This window comes from Protomyctophum bolini (assembly GCF_963924005.1).
Source record: "Protomyctophum bolini genome assembly, chromosome: 18".
Classification (NCBI taxonomy): Eukaryota; Metazoa; Chordata; class Actinopteri; order Myctophiformes; family Myctophidae; genus Protomyctophum; species Protomyctophum bolini.
In genome coordinates this window covers 18,906,861-18,934,470 of record NC_137879.1, presented here as the reverse complement: position 1 = coordinate 18,934,470, position 27,610 = coordinate 18,906,861, and the positions used below count along the sequence as shown (strand labels likewise).

Below are 27,610 nucleotides of genomic sequence, written 5' to 3'. Positions count from 1 at the left end.
CAAACATTTGAGATAATAAGAGTGCAATATATAAAGCATCCTTTACCCTAGAACACTAAACATATTTTTTGTCACACCATCACTAAACACAAAAGAAAATATTTCCCATCAAAGTACAGCAATACATGTATAGCAACTTGAGGTACTCTTCTTTAATATTTCATCATGACTTTTCACACATAAACATGCATATTATAAAAGGGAAAAAAAGGAAATGGAGCTGGGAACTTCTCCTTTGGTCCACCCATTCCTGGGACATGTGAGAATGGTCCAGTGAAAAAATACAAAATACAAAAATAAGTCCATTGTGGGTTTATGGGATTTTTCTCTATCACACTATCACTAAACATCAGACATCAACAACATTATGACAATTACAAAAATATAATTGTCCAGGTGAAAATCACCTGTGTTTAGTGTTCTAGGGACCAAGTCCCTATTACATTTCTACAAAATGTCTGGCTATCGTTCAAACAGATGTGATGATGATGACATCCATATGGTTTATAATGGTTCTGGGTAACAACGATGACAACTTTTAATATGTAAAAATATTTAAATTGAGTTTTATTTGGATTTCAACAAAGTGTACGCAGATTGACAAATCTAGCCCAGGCTTAATTGAATCATAAAATGCCAAACCTCAACATCATTGGATCTCATTGGAAACTTCATTTCAAGTTGTCCTTTTAATTATGTTCCCTCCCCTGGCAGTGGCTCCCACACATGCAAAGCGTCTGAGTACCATGACAGTATATAAGTCCCAGATATTTTTATTATTATTAATTCAGCAGCTTGAGACAAGCTTTCACATTAAATTTGTATCACCCTTTTATAATGTAAAAGTTCAGAAGTTATGTATGACATTATGTTAATAAGCCTTCTTGACCTTGACCATCCAATTGCACCATATTGATACTGAGTTAGAGATCTACAGTAATATATGAAGTTCCATGGCCTTGTATTGTGATTTGATGATACATTGCATTACATTGTACTGAGTCAGTGTGGACAGTGACAATTTATAATTTATACAGTACATACATACCGTTAAGCAACTGCAGCCACATGCCATATGGTTGTAGGGCTGCTTATACAGACCTAATACACTGTTTTTTTTTTTTTTTGAAGGATATGCGTTTCACACAGCTCCCTAAACAGACTAGATTATTATTTGCAGAATTAGCCCTTCACTAAATCCCACCCCAAAAAGCGATTGTCCAATGCCAATCCAAATAGTTTAGCAACGGTTGCTATGCAGGTCAAGCTTTCTTCGCTGCTAATGGACAAGGATGGGTTGGGGAGGGACTTAGTGAAGTGCTAATTCCTGGCCTACACATTTTGAAGTCCTTTTCTAAGTGAAAAGATACATTTTTTGGAAATTATACAACTTTGTCCACATCACTCACAATTATATAGGCTAACTGACCGTTTCGCAAAAGAAAAGCACAATATGGCAATATCATGCAGTGTTATACAGCATAAGACGTATGCATCTAATGTTTAATTTTCACAGTCTACTCTTAGTTGGCAGTGGAGGTAGATTTATCTTCTTCTCAGCTGTCATACAGTGTTTTTCTGTAAATTCAAATTGCAGTTGATTAAACAGTTCTTCAGATGTTTTAAAATGATGGGACTCCAAAGAACCTCAGGGGGTTTGATGATGAATGTAGTCTAAAGAACCGCTTATAATGTTTCTTGCAACCATTCAAATCTATTTTTAATGGTTCAACTTGCAGCATAATTCAATATTTAATATTTTGGAACTCTCCATAACCTTTCTTTATACTGGAAGAGTACACCTCTGAGACGACTAAGTTGAGTTCCCTCATTCAATATGTAACCTGTACCTGACCAGTCAGTTACTTCCTGTTTGTTGGTATGTGTGGGTGGGGCCAGTTCCTGGACTTGAAGTAGCCCCTGAGTCCCTCGAGGTCGAGGGCGGGGAAATAAGCACCAATTTCTTTCCTTAGCCACCACTTCCCCTGCACTGCACTGGCACTGCCTGGTTGGCTGAACTTATACCTGAAGTGTTGTCCACGTACCCATCTGAGGAGAGGACAGGAGAGGGGCAGCGAAGAGGAGAAGGGTGAAGAGAGTGAGAGTGGAGGGCAGCAGAGTCTATGCTTTCTGTACATAATTTGAAGTAAAAACACATTAGATTTAATTCCACCAGAGGGGGCTACAGACAATAATAAATACTCTGTGCTGTGGGGTCGCAGTGGCTCAGGAGGTAGAGCGGCTGTCTTGTGTTAATGTAATGCACTTTGTAAAGCATACATGATAAAGACGCTATATAAATGCACAATCAACAGTTTTAAGTTTTTAACATCAAAGTCTAATACCAAATAATACACCCCACCTTTCCTGGGATCAAACCCTGCCAGAACTGTCTCCCTTGTCTCCATCTTAACTTTCCTAGAAGGCTGAGTGGACTGGACTGTCAACTGACGTTACATTTATTTCTACCCAGATTAGTCAAGACAATTTTGGTTACACTTCATTAAAAAATGATTTCCAAGTTACTCAGAACCCCCGTTATTTAAACTTTACATCACAACCACTAAATACCAAACACATTGCTACTGTTTCCAGGTCAACTGTGTTTAAATTTTTTGTGTTTGCCTGTAAATAAGCACACGCGCGCACGCACACATGCACACACGTCACACACACACACACACACACACACACACACACACACACACACACACACACACACACACACACACACACAATCACCCAAGCATGTGTCCCTACTAGCTAAATAAACAATAACTGAGCAGAAATCTAATCAGCTTACTGTATGTTGAGCCTTGTTCTTCGTAATAATACAGATAAATGACTTTGCCGTGTGCTTTAGTTGTATTGCTGGTTACCTGGGGGCTTCTCTGCCCTGGAAGGGGTTGTGGTCTAAAAGGGACAGGACTGTGGTATCGTTAGACAGCAGACGGCCTGCTATATGGATCACCCATTCACTCTGCTCATAGGTCTGTAAAGGAGAGAAAGAGGAATAGATTTGTAAAGACAATGACCTTTGGGAGAGTAAAAAGATTGAGGCAAATTTTCAATTCAGCTCATGTGGGAAAATAACAATTAATCTACTGCCCTCTAGTGACTACATTTAGTTCAGGAACTAAGCTCAGATCTGTGTCAAGGTTACAAAAACAAGACTAAGGGTGGGTTGCTAAATGAGAATTAAATTAACTAAGAACAGGTTATGGCTAATTAACCCTAGAGCTAAAATATCTATATAAAAAGAGAGAGGAAAAAAAGCTCATTCTGGGTGTATGGGCTTTTTCTCTATCACTCTATCATCTATTGAGCATGGGTGAAACATTAACATTATGAAAATTACAAAAATATAATTGTCCGGGTGAAAATTACCCTCGTTTAGTGTTCTAGGTTTAAGGATTTTTGATCCGTTTTAATATTTAATTTGAGTTGTTTTATCAATTAATTTTAAGCATTGCTTAACAAATAAGTGATTTTTTAATCATTGATTTGTTAAGCAATGCTTACATTTTGACTGTCCGCCATGATGGACTGGCCTGTGTAATAAACAGCAACAATTTCACACATTGTTTTCCAACAACGAACCGACAAAGCCATCTGCTGGCTAAAACCACTATCACCATCACCTTCTGCCTCTCATGACAGAACATAATCAACATATGACATAAAACTGTGGTTCGTCACCTGGAAAGCTGCGAACCACATGAGCCAGTCCAGTCGGTAGTGGTAGGGGGAGATGAGGCAGGGTCGACGGTATAGTTCTCCTGGCTTACACATGAACTGGTACTCCTCCCACAGCGCATCAGAGTCCTTGGGATCTGAACTCAGGGTGCCTTGGAAGATCACCTCCGTCCGCTCCTTGGTGATGCTGCAGAGGGATGGACGGAAAGGAGGAAAGGTAGTGGTCAGGGTTAGTGTTAGGTCAAGGTCAGTAGCACTTTGAACACAAGTCCTACAGAGCCTGTAGTCAAATAACCCATTTTGACCTGAGATCAGATTCTAAAAATGTCTTCTACATTTTTCTGAAAAAGCTATGTTTCTATGTCAGTCGTTCTTCGATTTTTCTGAAATAGCAGACCTACAAGCTCGTAGCGCGCCACTCGGTGGCGCGCTATGAGCTTGTAGATCTGCTATTTTTCAATAGCTAAAGCATAACATAATGCTAACACCAAAAGGGGTTCCCGCCCAAAATGTTCCCAAACAGTGTGTGCCTTGGGATTTTGTGACAACCACAATATATATATATATATACTGTATATATATAAAAAATATTTATATATGTATTGTGCCTGACAATATTTAGTCTTGTCTCCAAGAACAATTCCCTACAGAGACTTACTTCTTTCTTCCGCCAATCTAACACCTCTCAGTACTTCTATTATTTATCTCTTAACTCCTTTTCTGCCAAGGGCAGGATTGGACGACTTTAATTAATGATCACAGATCGCCTAGAACGAGATTGGACGAGATAAGGTTTTATACAGATTTATTTTTCTTCTAGCATATGTGACGTCATCGGTTATATTCCATCCAGGTCCCGGCCTAGCGCCGATTAAAAAAACTCTTTGCATTGGAATTGAGCTCAGATTGAGTTGATCATACAAAACATTGATGTTTTTGGAGCTCAATAAAAAATATTGGCGACTGCGCTGGACCGTTTTAGCTGTTGTGACCATGTATCTAGGGTGCACGCCTGAAATGCTTCCGTGTTCCCGGAAGTGCGTCAATTTCGTCAGTCTTGCTTCTTAAAGGGGCCACATAGGGCTAAAACCTTGGCGGTCTGAGCCACCACTAGATGGTGGTGTTGGGCAGTCAATGAGAATTGTCCTCTCTGGACCAAAGGCCCAGGCGACTTTTGTGGGCTTACAATAGTACCTGCCAAAGGCTCCGTAGGTGTTGACGATGCGCAGTGGGTCGAACGAAGTGTTCATCACCTGCTTGGAACTCAACAGGTTCAACACGACAGGAATGCTCAGCCAGCCAATGAGAACACCCAGGGATATGTTCACCACCCGACGCATCAACATACCTGATAGTGCACGCACGCACATACGCACACACACACACACACACACAGAATACAGAAGAAATGGTCATAGAGAGCGTTTTGTGTTTAAGTGTACAATATTTCCTCCCTCCACAGTATTCCCAGAGCAGGAAAAGGCCTAGCCTGTGACATCATGGTTTAGTTTTGGTATTGACAAATGTTTGACTAGACGGCTCCTAATTCCATCATACCCACCTGGCTACTTCATCACACACTTCATCCCATGTATGTTAAAACCATTAGTCCAACATAACCTGATATTTCACTTTCAAATGGACTTTTAGGGTTTAACAGAATTACTTAAACACCCTTACATACAATCTAGTAGGCTGTTTTATATTCAGTTACATACAAGCCAACATAGAACTAAAGCCAGTAATGGGTCCGTTGGGATCCATTAGAATGGGTCCAGTAGTGTTGCTTTTACCACATGTTTAACCACAGTATTAAATGTAAGAACGCGAACTGCATCACATTCAATTTCACTCTGCATCCAGAACTGTGGATTATTATGAACTCAAACACACAGCCTCCACCTGTCTCTCTCGCTCTTTCTCTCACACGCCTTTTTCTCCTTCTCCTGGCTTCTGCAGCTGTCCAAGTGCCAGAACCTCCCCCACCCAAATGACTCCTATGACTGGAGTAAATACCCGCTTGAGCCAACTACACACATCTGCTCCTGCTGTGCGTACTATGAATGTCCAAGTACTCAGAGATACTCCAGAGGTGCAGAAGCCCCTGGTGACCTTCAATCAATTATTCTAGGGCACAAGGCCTGCTCACCAGTCGCCACAATATCTTGTACTTTTTAATGAAATCCAGAATCGAGAGGGGTACAAGCAGAAAAATGCTGTTGTGACATGTTCTGCAAGAGAGATGTGCTAAGAGCAGCAATGCAATATACAACACAAGATGATAATAATAGAGATAATACTGGATTGTAATGAAAATAACAATAATACATTTATGTATACACATACTATATGTGTATACTGTGCATATGTATACTAAGATGGGCTGGACAGACACGTACTTCAAATGCCCCCAGAGCAGATCTCCAAAGTGGCCCTCAGATGGTCACCCCCGGGGAAAAGGAAACAAGGCCGAGACAACAAGATCACCTGCTGTAGAGGCTGAGCTGCTGGAGATGGGTCTCTGCCTCTGGTGGGGCAAGGCCCAAGTGGTTGCCAAAGACCGTGATAGGTGAAGGAACATTACTAATGCCGTATGCAGAGCATAAGTAAGTAAGTATACTGTGCATGATATACATGGACATCATGTTAGTTAAGGTGCTAGAGAAACACAAAAAAAAGACCAGTAAGACGCCTAAGGGCGAGAAGTGACCAAAGTCGTGCTGAAACAACAGAGCTTCTTAATACGGCACAATTGAGAAGCAGGCTAGCGACGGCGTCGGCCAGACAGCGGCGCCGCATGTCGGTAGTCTCCACCGTGAGAGTGTGGAGGTCGCGTTGCTGGGGCAGATCGGTGCGTGCACGCATCTGCCTGGGTGACGGCAGACTGCTGGGCGAGTGCTGTCGATTTGGCATGGGATCAACTTTCACCAAAAAATGCACAATGAAAAACAGGTATGGCCAGGGTTCATGGCCATAAATAGCGTGTATTGAGTGTAGAGGGTTTGATAATGTTAGACTGACATATGCGTGACCATATACTGTATGGAGACGTGATGTAATGATGCGTGACCATATATGGAGGCGTGGGTGACTAGACATGTCTAGACATGTCTAGTCACCCTGTGTATTTCAAAAAAGGTAATCTCTCAAGACAGATTCAGTTTACAGTAGGTTCCCAGATTGCTAATAAGGAGAAAAATTATGTCATAATAGAGAGAGTTCCCTTTTTTCAGTCTCCGCAGAAAGTATAAGTGTTTCTGGGCTTTCTTGGCGAGAGCTGAGGTGTTAGTGGACCACTTGAGGTCATCAGCAATATGCACCCCCAGGAACTTAGTGCTTGTTGTACTCTTCACAGCAGCACTGTTGATGGTAAGTGAGGTCTTGTAGCTAGGATTGTGGTGTGTGTGTGTGTGTGTGTGTGTGTGTGTGTGTGTGTGTGTGTGTACCTTTGGTAGGCTCAGGGGTGCGTCCGTCCATGTCCTCGGATTGGATGTCCAGGGTCTTGTTCTTGGCTCCACTCCCTGAGCCAAACAGGAAGCCCAGTGTTGCATCGTCAAAACAGGCCAGACTGGGAACGATGGTAAGCCAGTTTAGGAAGCTGAGGTTCCCACTCACTATCAGCGTCACCTGGAGAACATAAGTACCCATGTAGATTTGTAATCAATCCATTTCCATTTAAGTCATGTTTCTCTCGTGGTGGAAAGAGTAGAAAGAGAACAAAAGTCATACCTGGAACAATATCTGGATGACTCCATTGACCATGCACATCCTGCGGCCCAGGAAGGTCAGGACGGGGAAGATGAGCTCAATCAGGTGGTTGGACATAGTCTCAAAGCGGTGGAACCACCATGGTGAATGGTGCATGTAATATGACATGGGGTTAGGCACCGGCTGGGTCTGGAGAGAGAGAGAGAGAGAGAGAGAGAGAGACACACACACACAGACAGACAGATTTAGGAGAGAAAGGGGGGAAGGAAGAGGGATTAAGGGAAGAAAGTGGGAGAGGAATGGAAAATGGAGGGAAAAGGGGAAGGGAATGAGAAAAAAAAAAGGGACAATGTCTTACCAACATAACTTTAGAGGCCAAGACGTGGTCTGTAGCGCGCATGCACGCACGCACACATGCACACACACACACACACACACACACACACACACACACACACACACACACACACACACACACACACACACACACACACATCTGTTCTGAGGTCAGTGTCAGTTCTCTGTCTCTCGAGGGATTGTACTGGAGAGGAAGTGACCACTGACAGCGATCTGTTGTCAGTTTAGTGGTGAAACACAGAGCATGTCAGTGGGGGGTCCCATCAGCCACATCCTTCTCCGCAAATCACAGAGGGAGTTGGAATGGGAGTGACTCCATGCAGGGACAATTTGGGGTCACACCTTCCTCCGCAACACTTTGACTTCCAGGTCAAGCAGTGAGATTCTTAGCAGTGAAATGGCCCCCTGATTAATGAAGCACAGGCTCGTACGACACAACTGTGCATGTTTTGTCAGTGAGCGATAGCTATTATGCAAGTCACATTAGCTGAGAAGTACTGTATGTTTGGTTTGTTACTTTTCATCTTAAACCTATGAATAACCTGTTTCCCCTTCCTCTGTATCTCATCTTAAATCATCACCCCAATACTTTTAGTGTAGAAACAAGATTATTTATTGTATTGTGCTGGAAACGCACCCAAAAAAAGTCTGATTGGTGAGAACAGCCCCTAACATTAAAGTTAGGAAGTAGTTAGGCAAAAAACAGTGAGCCCCCCGCCCCCAGTCTCAGTACCCCCGAGACGTCAAACGTGGCCGAGTAGGTTCTTTTGGCCAGAAATACCTGGCGGGCCCAAACGTTCTGAGCTCGCCAGATTGACTGGTGCGAGTGGTGACCAGACATACATGGGTCTGACCGTCCCATCGTAAATGGGGTTGACCCAGGGTGAGCATGTTTTAGGGTGAGCATGTTTTGGGGGCGACTGTTGTATTCGTCTGGTTGATGTTATTTTATTGAATGTTTTGCCTAAGTGTGTTTGTATTATTTGTATTACTGTATTTGAGGACCCCCTCAAAAACGAGACATTTCAATGGGTTAGATTGAAGAATTTCAAATAATAATTTAGGAAAGGTTTTCACCTTCTGTGAGGACATTGATACTCTAAACATAGACAAGGAGAGTTGCCATGTTGTTAGCCACTTTACTTTGGCACAAAACCCATGTCACAGACTTGGGGATTGGTGAGTAATTTACAGTGTGGGGGTGGAGGGGCATTTCCACATCTAAATAAAGATGGGACTTTATTTAGGTGGAGGCAGTCCTGCGGAAACATCAATAAGACCAACAGGGCTTGCATAGTGCTGTACTTGAGTTTGAGCAAGTTTATGTGGATGCCATGTAATGTATGTATATTAGTCTGTCTGTGCGGGTGTGCATAGGCGCCGTTCCTGTTCATGGTGCTGAAATGTGCATTTGGTGACTTTTTCCCAAGTCATATGACTGAGTCATGTGTGATAAAAAAGCCCTAAGACATTCATTGTAAATTCGTACCACAGTACGATTTGCTTGATTCTGGTTTAGCACCCTAGCACGTGCACATACAGTACTGTACAGGTAATTCGTCGCCACTGTGCGAGTGAACATGTTCTTGTACTACATGCAAATGTAAAGACAAAACAAAAATACAAACTGTGTGCGTGTGTGTGTGTGTGTGTGTGTGTGTGTGTGTGTCTCCCTACGCAATGATTGGGATCCAGAACCAGAGTAAGTAAGTATGATTGAAATTGTATTGAAGGCCAAAATTATGTATACATTTTTTATTATCGGAATCCTTAAAGGAGACCGTTAAGAGGGGATCGTTAAGGAAACTGAATCGTTAAAATCATAAAGGATCTGAACCCAGTGGGCTGCAGCCGTCGTGATGGTGGAAAGTTGTACACCCAAACAAAGTTAGGCGAGGAGCTGACAATTATGCTCTGGAAAAACAAAATTAGCAGTGAAAATAAAAACAAGAGGGACAGCCGTCACACTTCGATGCCCTCATCATCATCATGTATATTTAAGGAATAAAAGCCGGCCAGTTCCACAACATCACCCCCACTCCCTTGGAAAGCCCAGGGCAGAGAGCCTGTAACCTCAGATAACCAAACAACCCCATCTAGCTAGCATTACAACAAACACACCAACACAAACAGTGGCAGTGCCAAATGTTCACCTCCACAGGCCTTCACAGCCAGTCCCAGACCTAGGGTGGAGCAGGGTGGCACATGTGCGGGTTTGGGGGAGTAGGGGAGGGGGATTTGTAGTTCTTTCACAGGTCTGAAAGAGCACAGTGTGTCAAGAGAGCTTAATAAGCCCACACCTGGCGCCAGTGGCTTCCGGTGCTCCATTTGTGCGTGTGTGTGGGTGTATGCACGCACAGTAAGTGGGAACAAAATTCACACAGTGTGTGTGTGTGTGTGTGTGTGTGTGCTGTGTGTGTGTGTGTGTTTGTTTGTGTGTCCACAGTACACTACACTACACTACATTATGCTGCAGGATGTTGGGAGTTAGTTCTACAAGAAAACATGCCCGAAGAAAATAAGATACAATATATATGTATTGTATATCCTCAGGTGATGACATGTTCTATGCATAATGTGGTTTCCCATTAGTGATTACTGATCAGGATTCAGTATGGCCAATGCCAGCCTAGTTCTCCCATACATTTCAATACTTCTTCCATACTTAATTTATTGGAGAGTTTAGTTAAGCTGTTGGCTTGTGTTTCTGTACTCTCACCATCACAAGTCTGCCTTTCTCTGTACTGTATGGTCTATTATCACAATACTGAACAATATTTAGTTACTCTGTTTAGCCGTCTCTTTATTGATACTTAATCAGCACCAAAGGCCACTCAAAACCCGAACAGGCTGCATCCGGTGACAGGGTTGAGTCGTTGAGATCTATCTCCGGACCCCCATGAACTTGAGATTATACAGGACACTTTCATTACACAACACTGCACTACAGAAGCATGTGAGGGCAGAGGAAAGAACACATTGAGACCCTCAACAGAGATAGTCAACCACTACAGAGTAAATGGAGGGTTTGCTTTGCTGTTGAGTCTGAAAATGAATAGATGTGGCATGTTGGGGCAAAGACATGATGCTCTTTGCATTGTCTGCATCAATAGACTCAGGCAGAGGCAATGTTAGGACAGAAATATATCGACATGAACCACATAAACATAGCGCTGACTCAACTCATAGTGAGACACACACACACACGACCAGTGCAATACGTTCTTAAATCAGAGACTACGATGAAATGGAAACCATAATCTGTCAAACTCCACGTGTAAATATAGGCTTTGATATTGTAACATACTGTACAAGTTTGTTCCTATTAAAAACCCTGAAAAGGGCACAGACCAAAAACCAAAATAAGCTAAACTTTTAAGTAGAACTGACTCTCCTCCACCCTTGTACTCATTGAGTCACCTAATTACGTTTGATTACACAATGGATGATTTCAGCCCGCAATCTGATTATCCAAACCCTGCCGATAATTCCCATGGATCCAAACTGACATTTGTGGTGCCCACAGTTAGTTAGTTAATCATTTTTATTTCTTTAATGGTTCCTAGTCTGTACACCTCATAGATATTGCATCATCATCACCACTCCCTCTCATTGCTTTAATATGCCAGGGCTGTGTTTTGCGACAGTTTTAAGCATGATGGAAGATACAGTACGTCAAGTAAATCATTTCAAAATCACTTCCCTTGGTCACACGCTGGTCCATGAAAATCCCCAAACCACAACAGCAATCCAGCCCCGCAGGAGCCACGTCTATTACAGCCTGTTTAGTTTGGGAGAGTGTACGTTTGTCTGCCTTTGTGTACTGTATTATATATATACTGTATATGCACTTTATGTTGGTATGCCTTTCTGTGTTTTATGCCAGCAGTGTGTGTGTGTGTGTGTGTGTGTGTGTGTGTGTGTTTGTCACCCCCTTCTTTCCAGTCCCATAGGAGCCAATGTATTCCTGTCTGTGTTAATTACAGAACATGGTCGTTCTAGCTTCCCAGCTCTGCGGCTCTCTGGAAGACAGGCTGGTGTGGTTTCAATGTGGTTGAATGTCCCGTGGGGAAAAACAAACATTAGACAGGGCGAAGACCACACGGCCTGTGTGAGATGCTGATTTATTGAAAACCCAAGACAGCGGTTACCATAATGTGTTGCCACGGTGCGGTCAGGATAACGTGATTTTCGTGGCCCTTCTGTCATCATTTAGGAGACAACGGCTAAGGGAGACCGTTTACTGCCGGGTTGGTCTCTGTGGTGGTGATGGTGTCACGCAAAAAGAAAACTAGCCCCGGAGAAATCTTTGCATTGCATTTACATTACTGTACATCAATATACCCCATACTAATACTACTGTACAAGATGCAGGGGTAACTCTGAATACTTGTGGTCAAACAGACAGGAACACCTGGAAGGCACAGAGGAAATGAGGTCTGGTGGCTCATGAAGAGGTTTGTTAAGGTAATCTACTTATAGATGGAAGACAGGAGATTGGTAAAGATCATCTGCTTGATATATTCACAGATTGCTGCACTGATCACTGATCGCTCTTCAATGCAAACACATGCAAGAGATAGAATCATGACACCCTCTGTGGTAAGACTTTATATTAAGGTTGGGCTTAAAACCACATTTATAATGCATTATAATGCATTAATAAGGCATTATAACACTTGTTTTTAATTATGCATGAACTTATAACACGGTTTATGAAGAACTATAACTTATAATAATGTAATTTATAAGTTCTGGTCAATGCATTATAAATTCAATGGAACAGCATAATGCATTATAACTACCAGGTAATGTAACACTTTACGTAACTCAATCACTGCAACATGCATGCGCTGATGTGCAGGTCGGGTCTATAGTGCACAGGTCAGCGCACTAATGCATTATAAATGCGATTAAAATGCGTTACAAAAACTGCAAATAAAAAAATAATACTAGACTATGTTCTGCAAAAGGACTTTGTGATCTAATGATGTGGCTTACGTATGTGCTATGAAAACACATACCTCATAGTGATAGTCCATGCAGGTCAGGTCTCTCCAGCATTTGTCTCCTCTGATTTTGATGAGACCCTGGAAAAGGTATAGGAAATGTAAAAGTCATTGGCACTGACACTATTTGACAACTGTACAAAAGGTTCCCTAGTACAAATTTCCTTCATTCATCCAGTTACTCTGGATTGTGTGCATTATGACCATTTATTTTCTTCAGCTTATCCTTTGCAGAACCTACTATCTTGCATAATAAAACTCGTTCTGAGCCAAGTGGATGCCACACCATTCTGAGCAACAAAGCAAAAAGAAGGCAAACACTGACTTTCTAAAAGAGGATCATGCAGTTAAAAAAGTACTTATTATGCCCAGTTTATGCTTCATCGTACAATAGCAGTGTGCACCGCAAATAGCAGCACCACTGTACGAGAAAGTATACAGTAGATAATCGGAAATATACATTTAGCCTGTAACTCTCTACAGGCTTGATTTTGAAAATCATGCGCAGGATAAACAACCGTGAATCTTTCATAACCAAATCACATTACAGATAGTTTATCAAATCAGCCATATTCAAATCACACATCCTGTTCAAAATTGACCATGGAAAAATACATTTGGACTTCAAAACGAATCTTATTATTTGGTCCTTCCCAAGTGAGCCAATATAAAGAGGAGCTGGCGACCGTTTCAAGAGCCCATGACTATATTTATTTTACATTTTTTCTTTAAATGTCTACTTCAAAGTCATTGTTACTTTTTGGGAGTATCTGGGGTAAAGTAGCATGAATCTCTGTGCGCCTTATGCTTTCCCAGTGAAACTCTTTGCTATTAAAGTAGTATCTTACAAAGTAGTTCAGAAACCAATCCCAAATGCTTTTATATTTGATTGTATAATTGCATTTGTGGTCAGGATAAAAGCAATCAGCTAAATGGCTAAAAAGGTAAATGTAAATGCAATTACAGAGAAAAAAAAACACTCAAAACGGCATCTGTTAAAAGTAGAAGAAATCCAGTTCTGCCAAAGAAAAAGAGGTTATTGTGAGAGATAAACGCTTTTCAAGTACTTGAGCAAGGTGGTTTATCCAAACATAAGAGAAAGATTGTATTGAATAAAAGAAGGAAAAAAAAGTGAGGGTGGTGACGGTCATTCCGGGCAAATTCATGAGCAACAAACTGTTTATCACTGAGCATTCTTGCATTTCAGTGACATTACATGTAATCCAATAAGGCTAGGAAAAATGTGATTCCGTTAATAAGGAAGCTACTGCTGCTTCTCCCCTCCTCCCCCCCTTACCCCAGCCTCTCCATCTTCACTTCCCTCCATTCTCAGTCCTCGACTCAACCCTAAGCCAATTTCTCCCCTCCTTCCTTCTCATCTCCCCCATGACTCTCCTTTCTTCTCCCCTCATCCCCATCTCCCCATTTCCGAACCCACCCCATTGCTGCTAACCTGTTCCTCTCTATTCTCTCCCGTCTCCCTCCCTTTTCTGAATCATTTTACTTTCCCTCCTCTCCAGTTCCCATCAACTAATCGTGGAAACTATTACCGCATGTCAGTTTGGACCAGTCCATTTCAACAGTATAGTTAGAGTAAAGAGTAAAGACATGGTGACGTCACCGGACCCATACTGTTGGCAGAATGAATACCAACAGAGTATTTTCTCGAATCCAGGGTGTCAGGGTGTCTCCCTGCCATATTTCCTACAGTACTAATATGACTCAATTCATTCTCCTTCTAGTAAAAATAACAATGTGAGGAGTGAGAGAGATGTGCAATTTAACTTTAAATTAACATTTTACAGTAGGTTTTTATGTGCCCCATGCACAGCGCTACTGTCATTCATGTATTCATGCATTCTACATCTGAGGCACATCGTCTCACCACTTGCACGATTGCTGGTCTGTCTCTGACAGATAAACCAGAAGGCTCCGTCCACCTTGTTCTGCCTTGGTTCTGCCAGTTTCTGGTTGTTTGGAAATAATTTTGTGTCCAGTTTTTTTGGGGGGAAAAGCTAGTTATTCCCAGTCACTATACTGCAACCCACATGTTCCTATTTACTGTGGCCAAGTTTAAAATATACATAAACATCAATACGAGGCAACTGAAAAACATGTTTTTTTCCAATGGTAGTGGATGGAGAGGATTTTTGTCAAACCAAGCAACAGCAATCAATGGGCGTGGAGAGTGTTATCGTTCATTTGTATTTCCATGGCTGAATGACAAATGCAACAACTTGAACTTGATTTTGTCCATGAAAGATCCATACAAATCTGCTGATATGAGAACCAAAAGATCCATTCAGTTAAATTATACACGTGAAAAAACAGAAAAGGGAAAGAAAACCCATATAAACTTTCCAGACATTGTTCTGGTCTGTTTACTGTCAATGCTGGCCTAAGGCAGAGTTCTGATTGCACATACTGTACAATTCTAGAACACCACAATGAATCAGGGCAGCAAGGTGTTTTGGTGTAAATGCCATGAACAAAGAATAACAATTTGATGCCACAGTCATAATAGTGTGGGCACAGGTCACAGGTCCAAACCAGACACAATGTCCTGCTGGAAAGTCACTGAGCAAAAACGCTGAAGGCTTTACCTATTTATTCACGCATTCGAATTCCCTCTGAACAAGTATAAATGTAGGAATCTTCACTTAGAGGACCAGAAATAGAATCAGTACTTTCATACTCCAGTATGGGTTTCATCGGGTGTTTTTCCAACCAGGACACAAGATTGTCAATATTGACACATCTGCTGGTCACGAGGCTGGCTGGGACTGCAGAATAGAAATCATCCTCAGTTCCACTTCGCTAACTAAATTTAAATAGGATATTTGGAGTGTTACAATGTTTTAAGGCCAAGACGATGATAATCCAATTCAGTCATGAGATGCTGAGTGTTATCGATTGCAATCCTTAGTTCATCCCATTGGAATGAACATGGCTCTTCATCTTCTGTGTAGAGAAATGTTTTTAGTGAGATAAATTGATTAGAAACAAACCTCTATATGACCCCAGAAGATGCATCTTGTTAAAATAATTAAAGAATGCTAGACAATAGATTTTTAAGATCCTAACAAACTTTATCGCCATCCTCTTCCTCAAGGCATAACAAATGCATGGTATTTGCCTTGCATGACATTTGTCACCATAATAGAAACAAAATCCTGACCATGATTCCAGGCTCATGCCACATTATGCACTGTATCTTCACTTGTAACCATCAATAAAGGCAGAAAAGCCTAAAACGAATCTTACAAAAAATAAAATAAAGAAAGAAAAGCGGCTTGTTCAATGCAGACCCCTGACAAACAGACTTATAGGCTGCACCCGTGTGAAGTGGGGGGCGCTCTTATCATCGGACATCATTATGATGTAAAATAGACACTATGCCTATTTGGTCAGACACTATGATGTAAAATTCGCCATTCATTGTCAAAGGGAATTTAATGTTTGTGTAGGACAAAAATAGACACTATGCCTATTTGCTCAGCCACTATGACGTAAAATTCTCCATTCATTGTCAATGGGAATTTGTGTAAGAAAAAATAAGCCGATTGGCTCAGACACTATAAACTAATGGGGAGAGAGAGAGATGGGGAGGGCATTGGGACTTGAACCCGACATGTGGTCAGGCTACATCGTAGCCTAGGTGCCCGGACCGCTATGCCAGCGAAAACATAACACCACAAAAACATTCACAGTATTTCTATTTCAATGTAGGTCCAGGTCAAAAATTGAAACAGCAAACGGAAAAGTACAACCTAATTAAATCACCTTGCCAGCAGAGCTCTGTATAACTTCCTAACACTGACATGGAACATAATATCCCAAAGTCCAATCAGAGCATTCAAAATGCTCTGATTGTGTCCATCAATGGCTGAACGGTTAGAAAGCTCATATCTGTCTGGAATTATTCGTGCCGCTGCTGGCTTAGGACTGCATCCTGCAGAGTTTTCTTCCAAGATCCCCTCCCTCTCTCTAAGCTTTTCCTACTATACTTCAATAATAAAAATAAAGTACAAGTGGTAGTGGGCTGCCCACTGGCATTCAGAAATGATCTGCTCTGATCTGATCTCAACATGATATTCTCACGGTGCTGCTGTCCAAATCCACAACAAGACCCCAGACTCTGTATCAAACATACCTTTTCAGCTGCTGGCAGGAGGATTTGAGAACAGTTCCCTCTGGCAGCAGAGAGACAGATATGATCCAGTTCAACTGAAGCCAATGTTCTTAACATGAAACTTATAAAAACTAACAAAGATCCAGAGTGCTGAACAAAGGGGTTGGCCACAAGATGCGATCAACTGCATTACCAACATAGTTTTCTTTCCTTTTTTTCAGAACTGAAATTATCTCTGTCCAACCATGATGCCATAGCACTATTAAAAACAAGGGCCAAAGTGAGTGTAAATCAGAATAGCTCTCACTTTCTTTTGTGAAGATGTTAAAAAACTATTTCATATTGGTCTTGTCAGTCTGTTTCGGATGGAAGACACATTTATACTTCTATTTCTCTGGATATCCAATGCACAATGCCACACCGATATAATCGGTTAGGCCTTTCAGAAAACAATAGCCGTTTTATAAGTTCCAACATTGCCCTGAGGCGTGATCAACAATTCTGAGACAATGGAGGACACAGAGCCAACTTGGAGATAGTTGTTCCAGTTGTGCCAGTGTACTTTAAAATGATCATCTGCAGTGACAAGGAGATAAAGACAGGCCTGCTAGGAGACACTTCTCTTAACCCTAACCCATAAACAGGATCGAAATGGGATGACCAGGTATTTCATGCTTTATGGAATGAAGACTTTACAAGACATTCACATTTGCTGGATTGACTGCATTCTACAGAGTATTGTATAAATTCTCTGATTACTTAAAAAAAAGAAAAAAAAGCATGGATATATTATTAGGCCAAATAAAAGCTTGTGCTTGCATGTAGTTTTTGTTACAGTCGTTGCACTGGGTTGAACAAACTTGGAATGGGCATATGCATGTGAACATTTGGCAAAGAGATTTGGTGTAGAATACATAAAAAAAAAAAAAATTCTACAAGTAGCCCCCACAAATGATGGAAGGTACTGGAGAGTATCAGCCTTGTTTTAAAGCGATTTGTAAAAAGATAAGTAATAACAGGATGGAAAACACCTTTCTCTTATAAAAAACCACATTGCTAATGGTAATACATCCAGTGTGGATAAATATTGTAAACAAGACGTAGGCGCAATGATTCTCTAATTTCACATGAAATGAAAAACAAAGGGCTAGTATAGAGCGTCGCAGTCCGGCCCCCTTTCCAGACCCGGAAAATAATTCCCTGTTCATTTTCCTCATAGACTTTTCAAAAAGTATTTATTTAAAGACATTTACGCTGCGGACAAAGCCAACTCGAGTTGTGACAAATCATGACAATAAACACAATGTTTTGGGCCAATCAAATAATTTGTAAGAAGAAAAACAACAAAAAGTGTTGTAACCTGCCTTTTTCTTCTTCTTTCTAATTATTTGATCTGCCCAAAACATTGTGTTTATTGTCATGATTTGTCACAACTCGAGTTGGCTTTGTCCGCAGCGTAAACGTCTTTAAATAAATATTCTTTGAAAAGTCTATGAGGAAAATGAACTATTAGGCTTGATAACAGCTTGTGCAAGGCCATAGTTTTTGCTACAGTACTTGCACTATGTTGAACAACCTTGAATAAGCGTTAGTTGGCAGCTGTTGAATCTCAGGTTTGAGACCTGCAACAGTGTGTGAATTCTATCGGTGACCTTGAGAGACTTGTTCACTCATTGTTTATTGCTCCGAGTGAAATGTTAAGCTCAAAGCATAAATGCAAATTTGTTTCGACACAACACGATGCAACTTACTGCAGAGCAGCTGTGGGCCGAAGTCCTGGCCGTTCCTTGCCCTGTCATGCACAGTCCTAATTGTGTTTCATACTTTAAATGCCGACACTGTCTTCCCATTACCTCCTATTAGCGGCATTCCTCATCGCCCCATCACCTGATGGCTTGCTGTTACTGATGTTATAATGAGTTACCATGTCACAGAAAGATGAAACACAAGATGAGTTTCACAAAAGGGAAGTGCTCGAGGGGCTGAAGAGTCTCTCGCTATGTTGTGGGTTTACAGTAGATCCAGCTGTTGAGTGTTGACCTGTGTTGTGTGTCACTCCCTTTTTTCTAACTTTCGTCACGGTTTCTTCACACTGTGATTCCCTTCCTCTGCACTCCTAAAAAAAGAAAAAGAAAAAAAAAAAAGCACTGTAGGGGAGTGGACTACCCTTTTTTCTTTAAAGAAAGTCCACGATGCGGTTAGGACCTTCACCTCCAAACACACATTATACTCCCTGCTGAACTACGATCAAATTCCTTCAGAGCATTCCCCTAAAATTACTCTCTCAGTTTTGCAACTGTACAGACAAAGGGAGGTTGATCGGCCACTGTCCTTTAAAACAAAAAAAATCTATAAACACTCAACAAGCACAGAGGATGAACTCATGCTCACTTTATACTTAACTTATGCACTGACAATCACTCATTCCCATTCCACAAGGTTAATACTACTGAGGAGTGCTTTGAAGTGAGCAGCAGGGCAAGTTTGCAAGGAGAAACTATAGCAGTCAGTGTGTGGTGAACCACACACTGACAGATAGAAGATGGCCATGACGAGGATGGCTCAGACACTGAGAGATCGCGGCAAAGGTCTGTACTGTCGGTACTGTATTGCACTTCAGGGGTTTTACGTAGAGTCCCTGTGATGAGAAATCCCATTTTAACATCACAGATCAAAACAAGGTCTAACATTAGAGTTTCGAACAAAGAGAACTTTCAAGGGCTCTCATAAAATATTTTGACCAACCATGATAAATGTACGAGAAAAGTTTATATTGGTGGAGAAGCACATTACAAACAATCTGGCAGCCTCTGTATACGTTCCTCTTCATGAATTCCCTGCATCCATCCTGCATTGATTATTGCAGGCATTTCGTTCTTGATTCAATAGAGGTATAACACAAAACTCAAGACAATCCTCCAGTTAATTACCAGACCATTCCTTATGGCTTCCAATGGTTTAACCACATGAACCCTAGTGTCGCTATTCTGGGTCAAACATTTGCCAAAAATAGTAGATCTACAAGCCCACCACGCAACGCATTGTGAGCTTGTAAATTGGTTATTTTTGGCATGGAGATTTGTTATAGAGGGGAAAACTGAGACGGCCTACAGTAGAATAAGGCCCTGGAGGAGTGGGGGACCCTGGGTTAACTAACTATTAAGTTAGTTAACTAGTGGGAATAGGGGACTGCCCATAGATCCGACTGCCCATAGATCCGAAGTCCCATTAGTTCGAACATGCAAGTCATGCATTAAGGTTGGCGAACATGCACTGCTCCCGTGCTTGCGGTTACTGTATGTGCACACTGCACAGTTTCACTGCAATCAGACACTGCATTCATGATTTGTGGGAATTTGTACAAAATGTGCCACTCAAGATGGAATGAGAAATAAAACAGACCGGTCTTTATCACATGACTATAGAGATCATGTGTACCGAAAGAAATGTTTTTTACATAAGTCGGCCGCCTGGTGGCGCTATAAAGAATGTGAAAAATACATATGAAAAGCTTTTTCCTTGGCCTTGAGTGTGCATACAGAGTTTTACACTGATCAGTGTAGTTATCTAACTTATTGGGCCTGATTCATTAAAAAGAAATCCGCCACCGTTACACTGTGGCGGAAACAGATATCGTATTTATCCGTCCGATCAAGCTACGTTGAGATGACGTGTTATTCAGAGAGCGGTGTGTACCACAGGTGCGCTGGCGTATCGCAGGTGTATGTCATACTGAATGCAGTGGGTGCAAAGTGATCGGAAAAGCACCCGACAACCTCATTTGCATTGATCCACGCCCCATATCGCACCATAAAAGGCTTCAAGCATGACTCAGCAGACAGCAGTTTGGTCTGTCAAAAAAAGAAAAAAGGCTTTGCAGCCGCAGACTATGCGGCTTCATAGCCGCGGTCAATGCATGAATATAGCCCGCACTCTATTAATATGTCCACAACGGTGCGTGCTCCGCTGCTGAAACAATATAATTATAATTTATTTAATTAAGTTCGGGACCAAGGCGGGTGCTGCACTCATACCTTTGCACTTTGCAGTCAGAGGTAAAACATAGGCTATCCTATCCGATTATTCCGATATTTAAAATATCGGATATATGTCAATGCAAAAGTCGTCTTTTGAGAGAGAGAGAGAGAGAGAGAGAGAGAGAGAGAGGAGAGAGGGAGGGGGGCATGGCTTGCGCGATAAAGAACAGTACAAGCCTATACATTCATAAGTGAATAATTGGGATCCTCTTGTCTGAAGAATTTAAGAAATTATAATCCAGTGAGTTTAGCCAGTGAGTTAAACTATTCTGTGTGTGGCATCCATGCATGTGATCAATATCAATACATGATTATAAAGTCTGTCCTTCATATTTGCAAGCACGGGAGCAGCGCATGTGGAGCTGCGGAGCGGACCGTTGCCCCGTCGGCTAGAATGCTGTCGGAAAAAAGGCCGCCTCCCAGGCTAATGTGGTCTTCTATTTTTTATACAGGGCTATATAGCCCATTCATTTTCCAATGTGAATCGGATCGGCAGCACGCTGCTGTCTGCCCCCCCCCCCCACCCCACACACACACACACACACACACACACACACCGACCGACAGTCAACTGACTCACGGAGCTCCGTAACAAAACAATTTCAATAGGCCTGCCGCCTACTGCAGGCATTACTACACTAAACAATGTTGGATTCGTAGTGCAGAATGCAGATAAGCCTATGTGTTCTTATTATAATTGTGAGTTTGTTTTTTAACATGCGCGAGAGCCGATCTACAAGCTCACAACGCGTTGCACTGCGAGTAGAAAGCTGTCAAGTGAGAAGCGCAATCGCGCATGCTATAGTAATATCCTAATGAATAAATAAAAAGGTGTCGGGCTTGCAGGGGCAGTTTCTGTATGGGGAAATGCATGCATTTAGGCATACAAGTGCACTCAGCTTTTATTATATAGGCTATCATTTATTTTGTGCTGATCGACCAATATGTCATGGGGACACATGCCTACATATTTTATCTGAGATTTGGGAACAATTTATTGATTCAGCATGAAGACTAAAGCCTTCTGAATAAATCTCACGTGTATGCTTCCGCAAATGTCTCCCGTCTGGGCCGTCTCCGCCACCTAAAGACGTCCCGTGGGAATTGACGGAGTTTCCGACCAACGTACGTGAGCGTCAAGTTCACGGCCATTTCCATGAATTCCAAATTAATGTGGGAAATCCACGTAAATGCCTTTCCGCTAGCTTCACGTCATGTTATCACCGTAAACGCCGTTGTGAATCAGGCCCATTATCTATAAATGCACCAAGTCTCTGTGTACATCTGTCTGTCTGTGTGTAATCCACTTACATCTGCATATACTCCATATTTGGGCATGCCTGACAAAGAACTCCATATATGGGCATAAAAGGGACACAGACATAATATCTGGGTGGTGCATGCATTTCCAACTTGTTCCAAGTAGGCCAGTGCCCAACGTGCACCGCTGTAGACTGTAGAGGCCCCATGGGCACCGCTCTAGTAAGTAAAAACTCTGAATAGGCCAGTTATATAGCACCATGGAAATCACACGATGTGTTCATGATTTGCTGCATTTTGTTCAAAATGGAGCACTCTGGCGAACATTGGAGCCAATCTTAGCCAATCAGGATAGAGTATGAAAAATCTCAGAACCGTTTCGTTTAATGGCTATATAGAGACTGTGTACCAAGTTGCGTGACGTTTGCTCAAAATCTGTAGGTGTACTGTCAAAAAATGTGTTTTGCAAAAATCTGCCTCCTGGTGGCGCTAAAACAGGCCCATGTGAAAACGTTGGGGCAGAGGTTCAGCTCTGCCATAGATCAAGCCAACGGTGCCAGAGATTAGCTGACGGACGGACGGCCTGGTGGAGACCAAAATGAGATAAAATCTGCTCTGACCAAATCTTTTTGGCGATGGAGTAAAAGTACTGCACTGATTGAAGCGTGCTGTGCATAGTTAGACTGCTGCAATGGCTACATCTGCATGTGAATTGGGTCTGTAGCTAGCAACAATCAAGCTGAATTGTATCCAACCATCAAAATTCTAAGGAATGTATGCTTCCAATCAATCTATAAAAGAAACAACTGGCAGACTGGTACCACAATAAAATAACCCAGGCTACCCAGCTATTAAATTCAAGGAATTGCTTTTAAGCCACAATAATGTCTAATGGGATTCCTAGACTTCTTTCTGGTTTTAATATGAAGTAATGACTTTGTGTTTCAGGGGAAATGGATTAGTCCTTGACAGTTGTATACACTCGAGGAGTGAAGTATGGAGTTAAAAGATATACAGATTGAGAAAGGGTCAAAGACACTTTATAGTGGATACAAGCTTGGGAAATGAAACAAATAAATGTTTTGCTTTATTGTCAGCTACACTTACAATTAAGTGTTTAGAAACTAGTGGATTGAGAGAACAACACTTTTATTGTGCAGTTTATTTTATTGTGCATTTAATTCTACAGTGACATTAAGGACATTGTTAGCAGTACTAATGGAGGACATGTGGAGGATAAATGGATGACAACTTTATTCATACTAACTAACAGGCAATAACTAATCTTGCACGGTCAAATGATTAGAGCTCTCTGCCTACTGAAATGTGATATCTAAATGCAGTGTAGGGGCTAAAACTGGGTGGAAACAATTCAGGAAAAAATAGGATTGGTTTTCAAAGTAGTAGGTGTGAGGATTTGTTAGTGGTTGTTTAATGTTAATAGAATGCAAAATAGAAGGAGGTGCCTCCCAGGGCCCCCTAAAAAACAGTTTGAGGCTTTTCTTCCTTTATTGCCAGCAAAGGTTTTCATGAACGGGATTCGAACACGCAAAGTGCTGTCAGGCCAGAACATATATGTGGACCGCTAGGCCAGCAGGCGCCCTGGGCCCCTGTTGGAATTTTGCTAACCAGTGCAATTGGCACCACCATCAAACCTGCCAAAGACTGAGACATGTTGCCTTACTGACCACTGATTTGAATTTCCAAATGTTGTCTAGAGTGTTAGTGGAAGACCACTCCAAAGGAAATGGAGACGACAAACAAGTGGGACTGAATGTTTGCTTCTTCATGTTGGCAAACTTGGCATGCAAGGTGAATTCAGTTGTGTGTGAGTATGAGTTTCTGTATCTACACCTTTTCTGCTTAACGACTTAAACACTGCCATATAATCCCTATGGAAGAAATGTAAACTGACCAAGCAGTGCAAGCTTCATAGCTTCATTGGTCCTGATCAATCAGTAAAAGCTAATACCATATTTTCACTTTGGGAGATGACCAAAAGTTATAGCTAAAGTGCCACCACATGCTGAACTGAATGCCATCATATAGAGGGGGATTTAGTACAGACCGCTAGTTGGTATCTTAGCAATAGCATCACTATCAAAGTTTTGCTAATGACACGGAAGCCTACATTTAAAGATGTATAAGTGGCGAGTATCAACAAATGACGATTAGAAATGGAAATGTCTCCATCCATTATCAAGGAACATGGACTTCTCTGTCAGCCCCAATATGTCTAAATGAATAAAATAAAATAAAATTAAACAAAATAAAAAATAACCAAAGGTTAATTTGTAAATACCATCAAATGTTCAAAGCCTACAAAATATCCTAATGTGTGCATGTTACTCACAGCTCCCAACATGATGCGGACAATGAGCCACCTGAAGGTCCAGATGGAGATGAGGGAGGGGGGACAGCGACGTGGGACCTGGGACAAACACCACAGTGGACACAGGAAGATGGCCAAAAAACCTGTCTCCAACAGCTGACTCTCCCAACCTGGAGGAGAGACAAAGAGAAGCAAGAGGGCAGAAAGGAGAATACAATAGATAATACAGAGAAGTTAATAAAGAGAAGTTAAGAGAACAAGTGAGAAGGCAGAGAGAGAGAGAGAGAGAGAGAGAAAGGAAGGGAAAGCCAGAAATTGACCACAATTATAACTGTCAGACATCAGACTGGCGTCTCTCACGCCAAGGCACCATTAACCAATCAACAAGCTCGCATTGACCTTGCCGTTTATCTATGCCAGAACTCAGTCTATCCAGCTGTCTACCCAGTACCTCTCAATCTGTGATTACATGCAAGACAATTTACTACTATTACATATATGGAGTACACTTCAGGAATCACCAAGTATCAATAAACAGTAATGTTCTATTTACTGTATACTCTCTCCCTATACTTATGCTCTCCCTAAACTATGTGGCCTGTTGCAGCTTAGAGTAGCTGATACTGCAATTTGGATTTTGTATACAATTTCTTCTTTTCCCCCCTTTTTTCCTTCCCATTACAATTAGATTCAAGTAAATGTAGTGGTTTAGTACAGAATTGAAGCAACAAGTAGCCTAATAACCACAATACAGAAAAAACTACAAATATTCTATAAACATGTGAACCTGCAACACTACCTTATTTTGATGGATTTTCATAATCGTTCTGTTCTGCCCTTGTAATCATGTGTGTGGGTGGAAGAGTGCATTCATTAATTAATTCAAGTGACATCTATTAAGAAGATTCAGATGACAGTACTAGCAAACAGACACAAAGAGAAGATTCATAAGCCAATCACGGTGGCTCAGTGTTTAGCACTGTTGCCTCACATCAAGGAAGTTCTGGGTTCAAACGCTCTGGCCTTAGAGGTGGAGCTGGTGCTCAGTGGTTGCCCACTGCCCCCAGTAGCTACTACCTAGGATGGTTCAATTTCCTGATGAGAAACAATAAAATATAACTTATCTTTCTTGATCACTGATAGGCGTGTGAGTGAGGTTCACTTACCAAAGGAGTACCTAGAAAGAGAAAGAAAGAGGGGATGAAGGAGGCTATAATATTGAACCTGAGGAGGCTACAGAATGACACATCTAATAATAGTACTTAAACACTGTATATAATATATGCTTCCTTGAACTCACCACAGCTGTCCCACGCTGACTAGGGAGTGATAGAGAATCCATAACGTCGCCATGATCACCATATTGGCCATTCCAGTTGCCAGGACAAACCCTGACAGTGCCAGCCCACATAGTGCGATGCCATCCAAGTTGGCATCCATATAGTTCCAGTCCATGAACCACAGGAGAGACGGGGTGTATGCCAGTGCTGCCATGCCTATTTTCCCCCCCAGATAGCGTTTGACACTGTTGAGGTAGTCCTTGCAGGGCATCAGGCCTTGTTCGCCTATCAGCTGCGTATTTTGGTTGTAGGCAACACCAAATGCTACAACTGGACAAAAGCAGACAGGGGATAATGGGAGAGAAACGGTAAATCATCAGACAGTGCTATTGATTAATTAAATTCTGCAACGACAAATCTGTCACTATTACCAGCTATAACCAGCTAGTACCAGGGTTGCCAACACATTTTGACCACATCTCCTGCAGGACTCCTGCATTGTCATTTCTCCTGGACACAGGAACTTACAACTGCTATGTTACAATGTGTTGGGGGGAGGACCCCCGCCTGGGAATGCATGCTAAAATTGCTAATACTATCATATGGATGTCCACTTAAATAATGAATGGATCCAAATTGGATGGGTACTAGCATTGGGACTATAGCATTGAATGATCCAATGCTGAATGCTAGTAAAGCAAGTCTGATAAAAGTTAGTATCAATTCAAACTCCTATCTGCCACAATTCACTAACTCCTGGATTCTCACAGTCCAATGCTGGAAGCCCTGGCTATTACCAGTTCAGTTGTTACCAGCTGAAAACAGTAAACTTACATTTACAGTAGTTAGTATTAGTTACTCACAGTAAATGAACGCAATTGAGCGTAGCAGCACAATCCGAGTGAGCCAATATGTCCCAGTTTGCAACGAAGGAAGCCTCTTCTCTTTCTCGTCGCATTTGGCTGTGTTGTCCCCTCCATCCTCTTCGTTGTTCTCACACACATTTTCCGCTGTCTTAGAAGTATTTACACGTCTTTTTCTCAGCGAGCTCTCTGAACTCTGCTCTGGACTGTCACTGGCGGTCGCCATGTTTGACAGTTGCATGTGTGACGGTCACGTGACAAAACAAATGAGGTAAGCGCTGTTTATTTCTTTCTTTTTTCTTTCTTTTTTAAATAAACTATAGCCTAACTATCGGTGGAAGCAAGTAAAGAAGGAAACAAAAACACAAATATATATATTTAAAACGAGCAATTAATACAACAATGTTATAATGCAGTAAAATATGTTGTTATGCTTACAGTGCACCTTTCCTCCTGTTGACGCGAGGTTACAGCGCAGTGAGTGCACCCAGAGCAATCTAATTGCCCCTTGCCCATTTGGCATTTGCTGACCACGGCCATGTTTCCATCAGAGTTTGGAGGCACTCGTTTTCCGTAAAGCAATGTCCTGTTGCCTCTCTTGGTCTGCATATGGAGAATAGAGGCGATATAATGTATAATATTGGTTTGCTCGGAATTCAGCACTGAGCGCAGTGCGCACTGTGTAATGCAAAATAATAGGCGAGTGCACCTGTCGGCCTAGGGCATCATCTGATTGGTTGAGTGAGCCAGTTCAGTTCGCTATTTGTGAAGTTTCATTTAAATGATAAATTGTTAAAGTAGGCGGGCCCGTTTGAGAAAACAGAGACCAGAGGGAATTAAGGGAACTCATAAGTATTACTTGTATTGATGACATACTCCGATTTCAGAAGCAGGAATGGATGCAACTATAGGCCTTTACAGCGCAGGTGTCAAACG

General features: G+C 41.8%; 1 protein-coding gene across 1 annotated transcript; it reads right to left on the bottom strand.

Moving 5' to 3' along the window:
- Positions 1 to 132: 132 nt before the first annotated feature.
- On the bottom strand, positions 133 to 26,902 carry lmf1 (lipase maturation factor 1). Its single transcript, XM_080788887.1, has 11 exons — positions 26,675 to 26,902; positions 25,832 to 26,141; positions 25,698 to 25,708; positions 24,553 to 24,701; positions 12,786 to 12,851; positions 7,426 to 7,593; positions 7,143 to 7,323; positions 4,891 to 5,044; positions 3,700 to 3,883; positions 2,880 to 2,992; positions 133 to 2,049 (listed from the first exon to the last, which is right to left on the bottom strand). The coding sequence occupies exons 1-11, from the start codon at positions 26,898 to 26,900 to the stop codon at positions 1,863 to 1,865; spliced, it is 1,749 nt and encodes a 582-aa protein (XP_080645013.1). The 5' UTR covers positions 26,901 to 26,902; the 3' UTR covers positions 133 to 1,862.
- Between the last annotated feature and the right edge of the window lie 708 nt (positions 26,903 to 27,610).

Bases quoted from the DNA above. Each gene is read 5' to 3' on its own strand.
- lmf1 (XM_080788887.1), bottom strand. From the start codon at position 26,900: ATGGCGACCGCCAGTGACAGTCCAGAGCAGAGTTCAGAGAGCTCGCTG. The intron at 26,142-26,674 runs GTGAGTAACTAA...GCTTTTGTCCAG, and splicing joins CTCAATTGCGTTCATTTACT to TTGTAGCATTTGGTGTTGCC. The intron at 2,050-2,879 runs GTAACCAGCAAT...TCCTCTCCTCAG, and splicing joins CAGGGCAGAGAAGCCCCCAG to ATGGGTACGTGGACAACACT.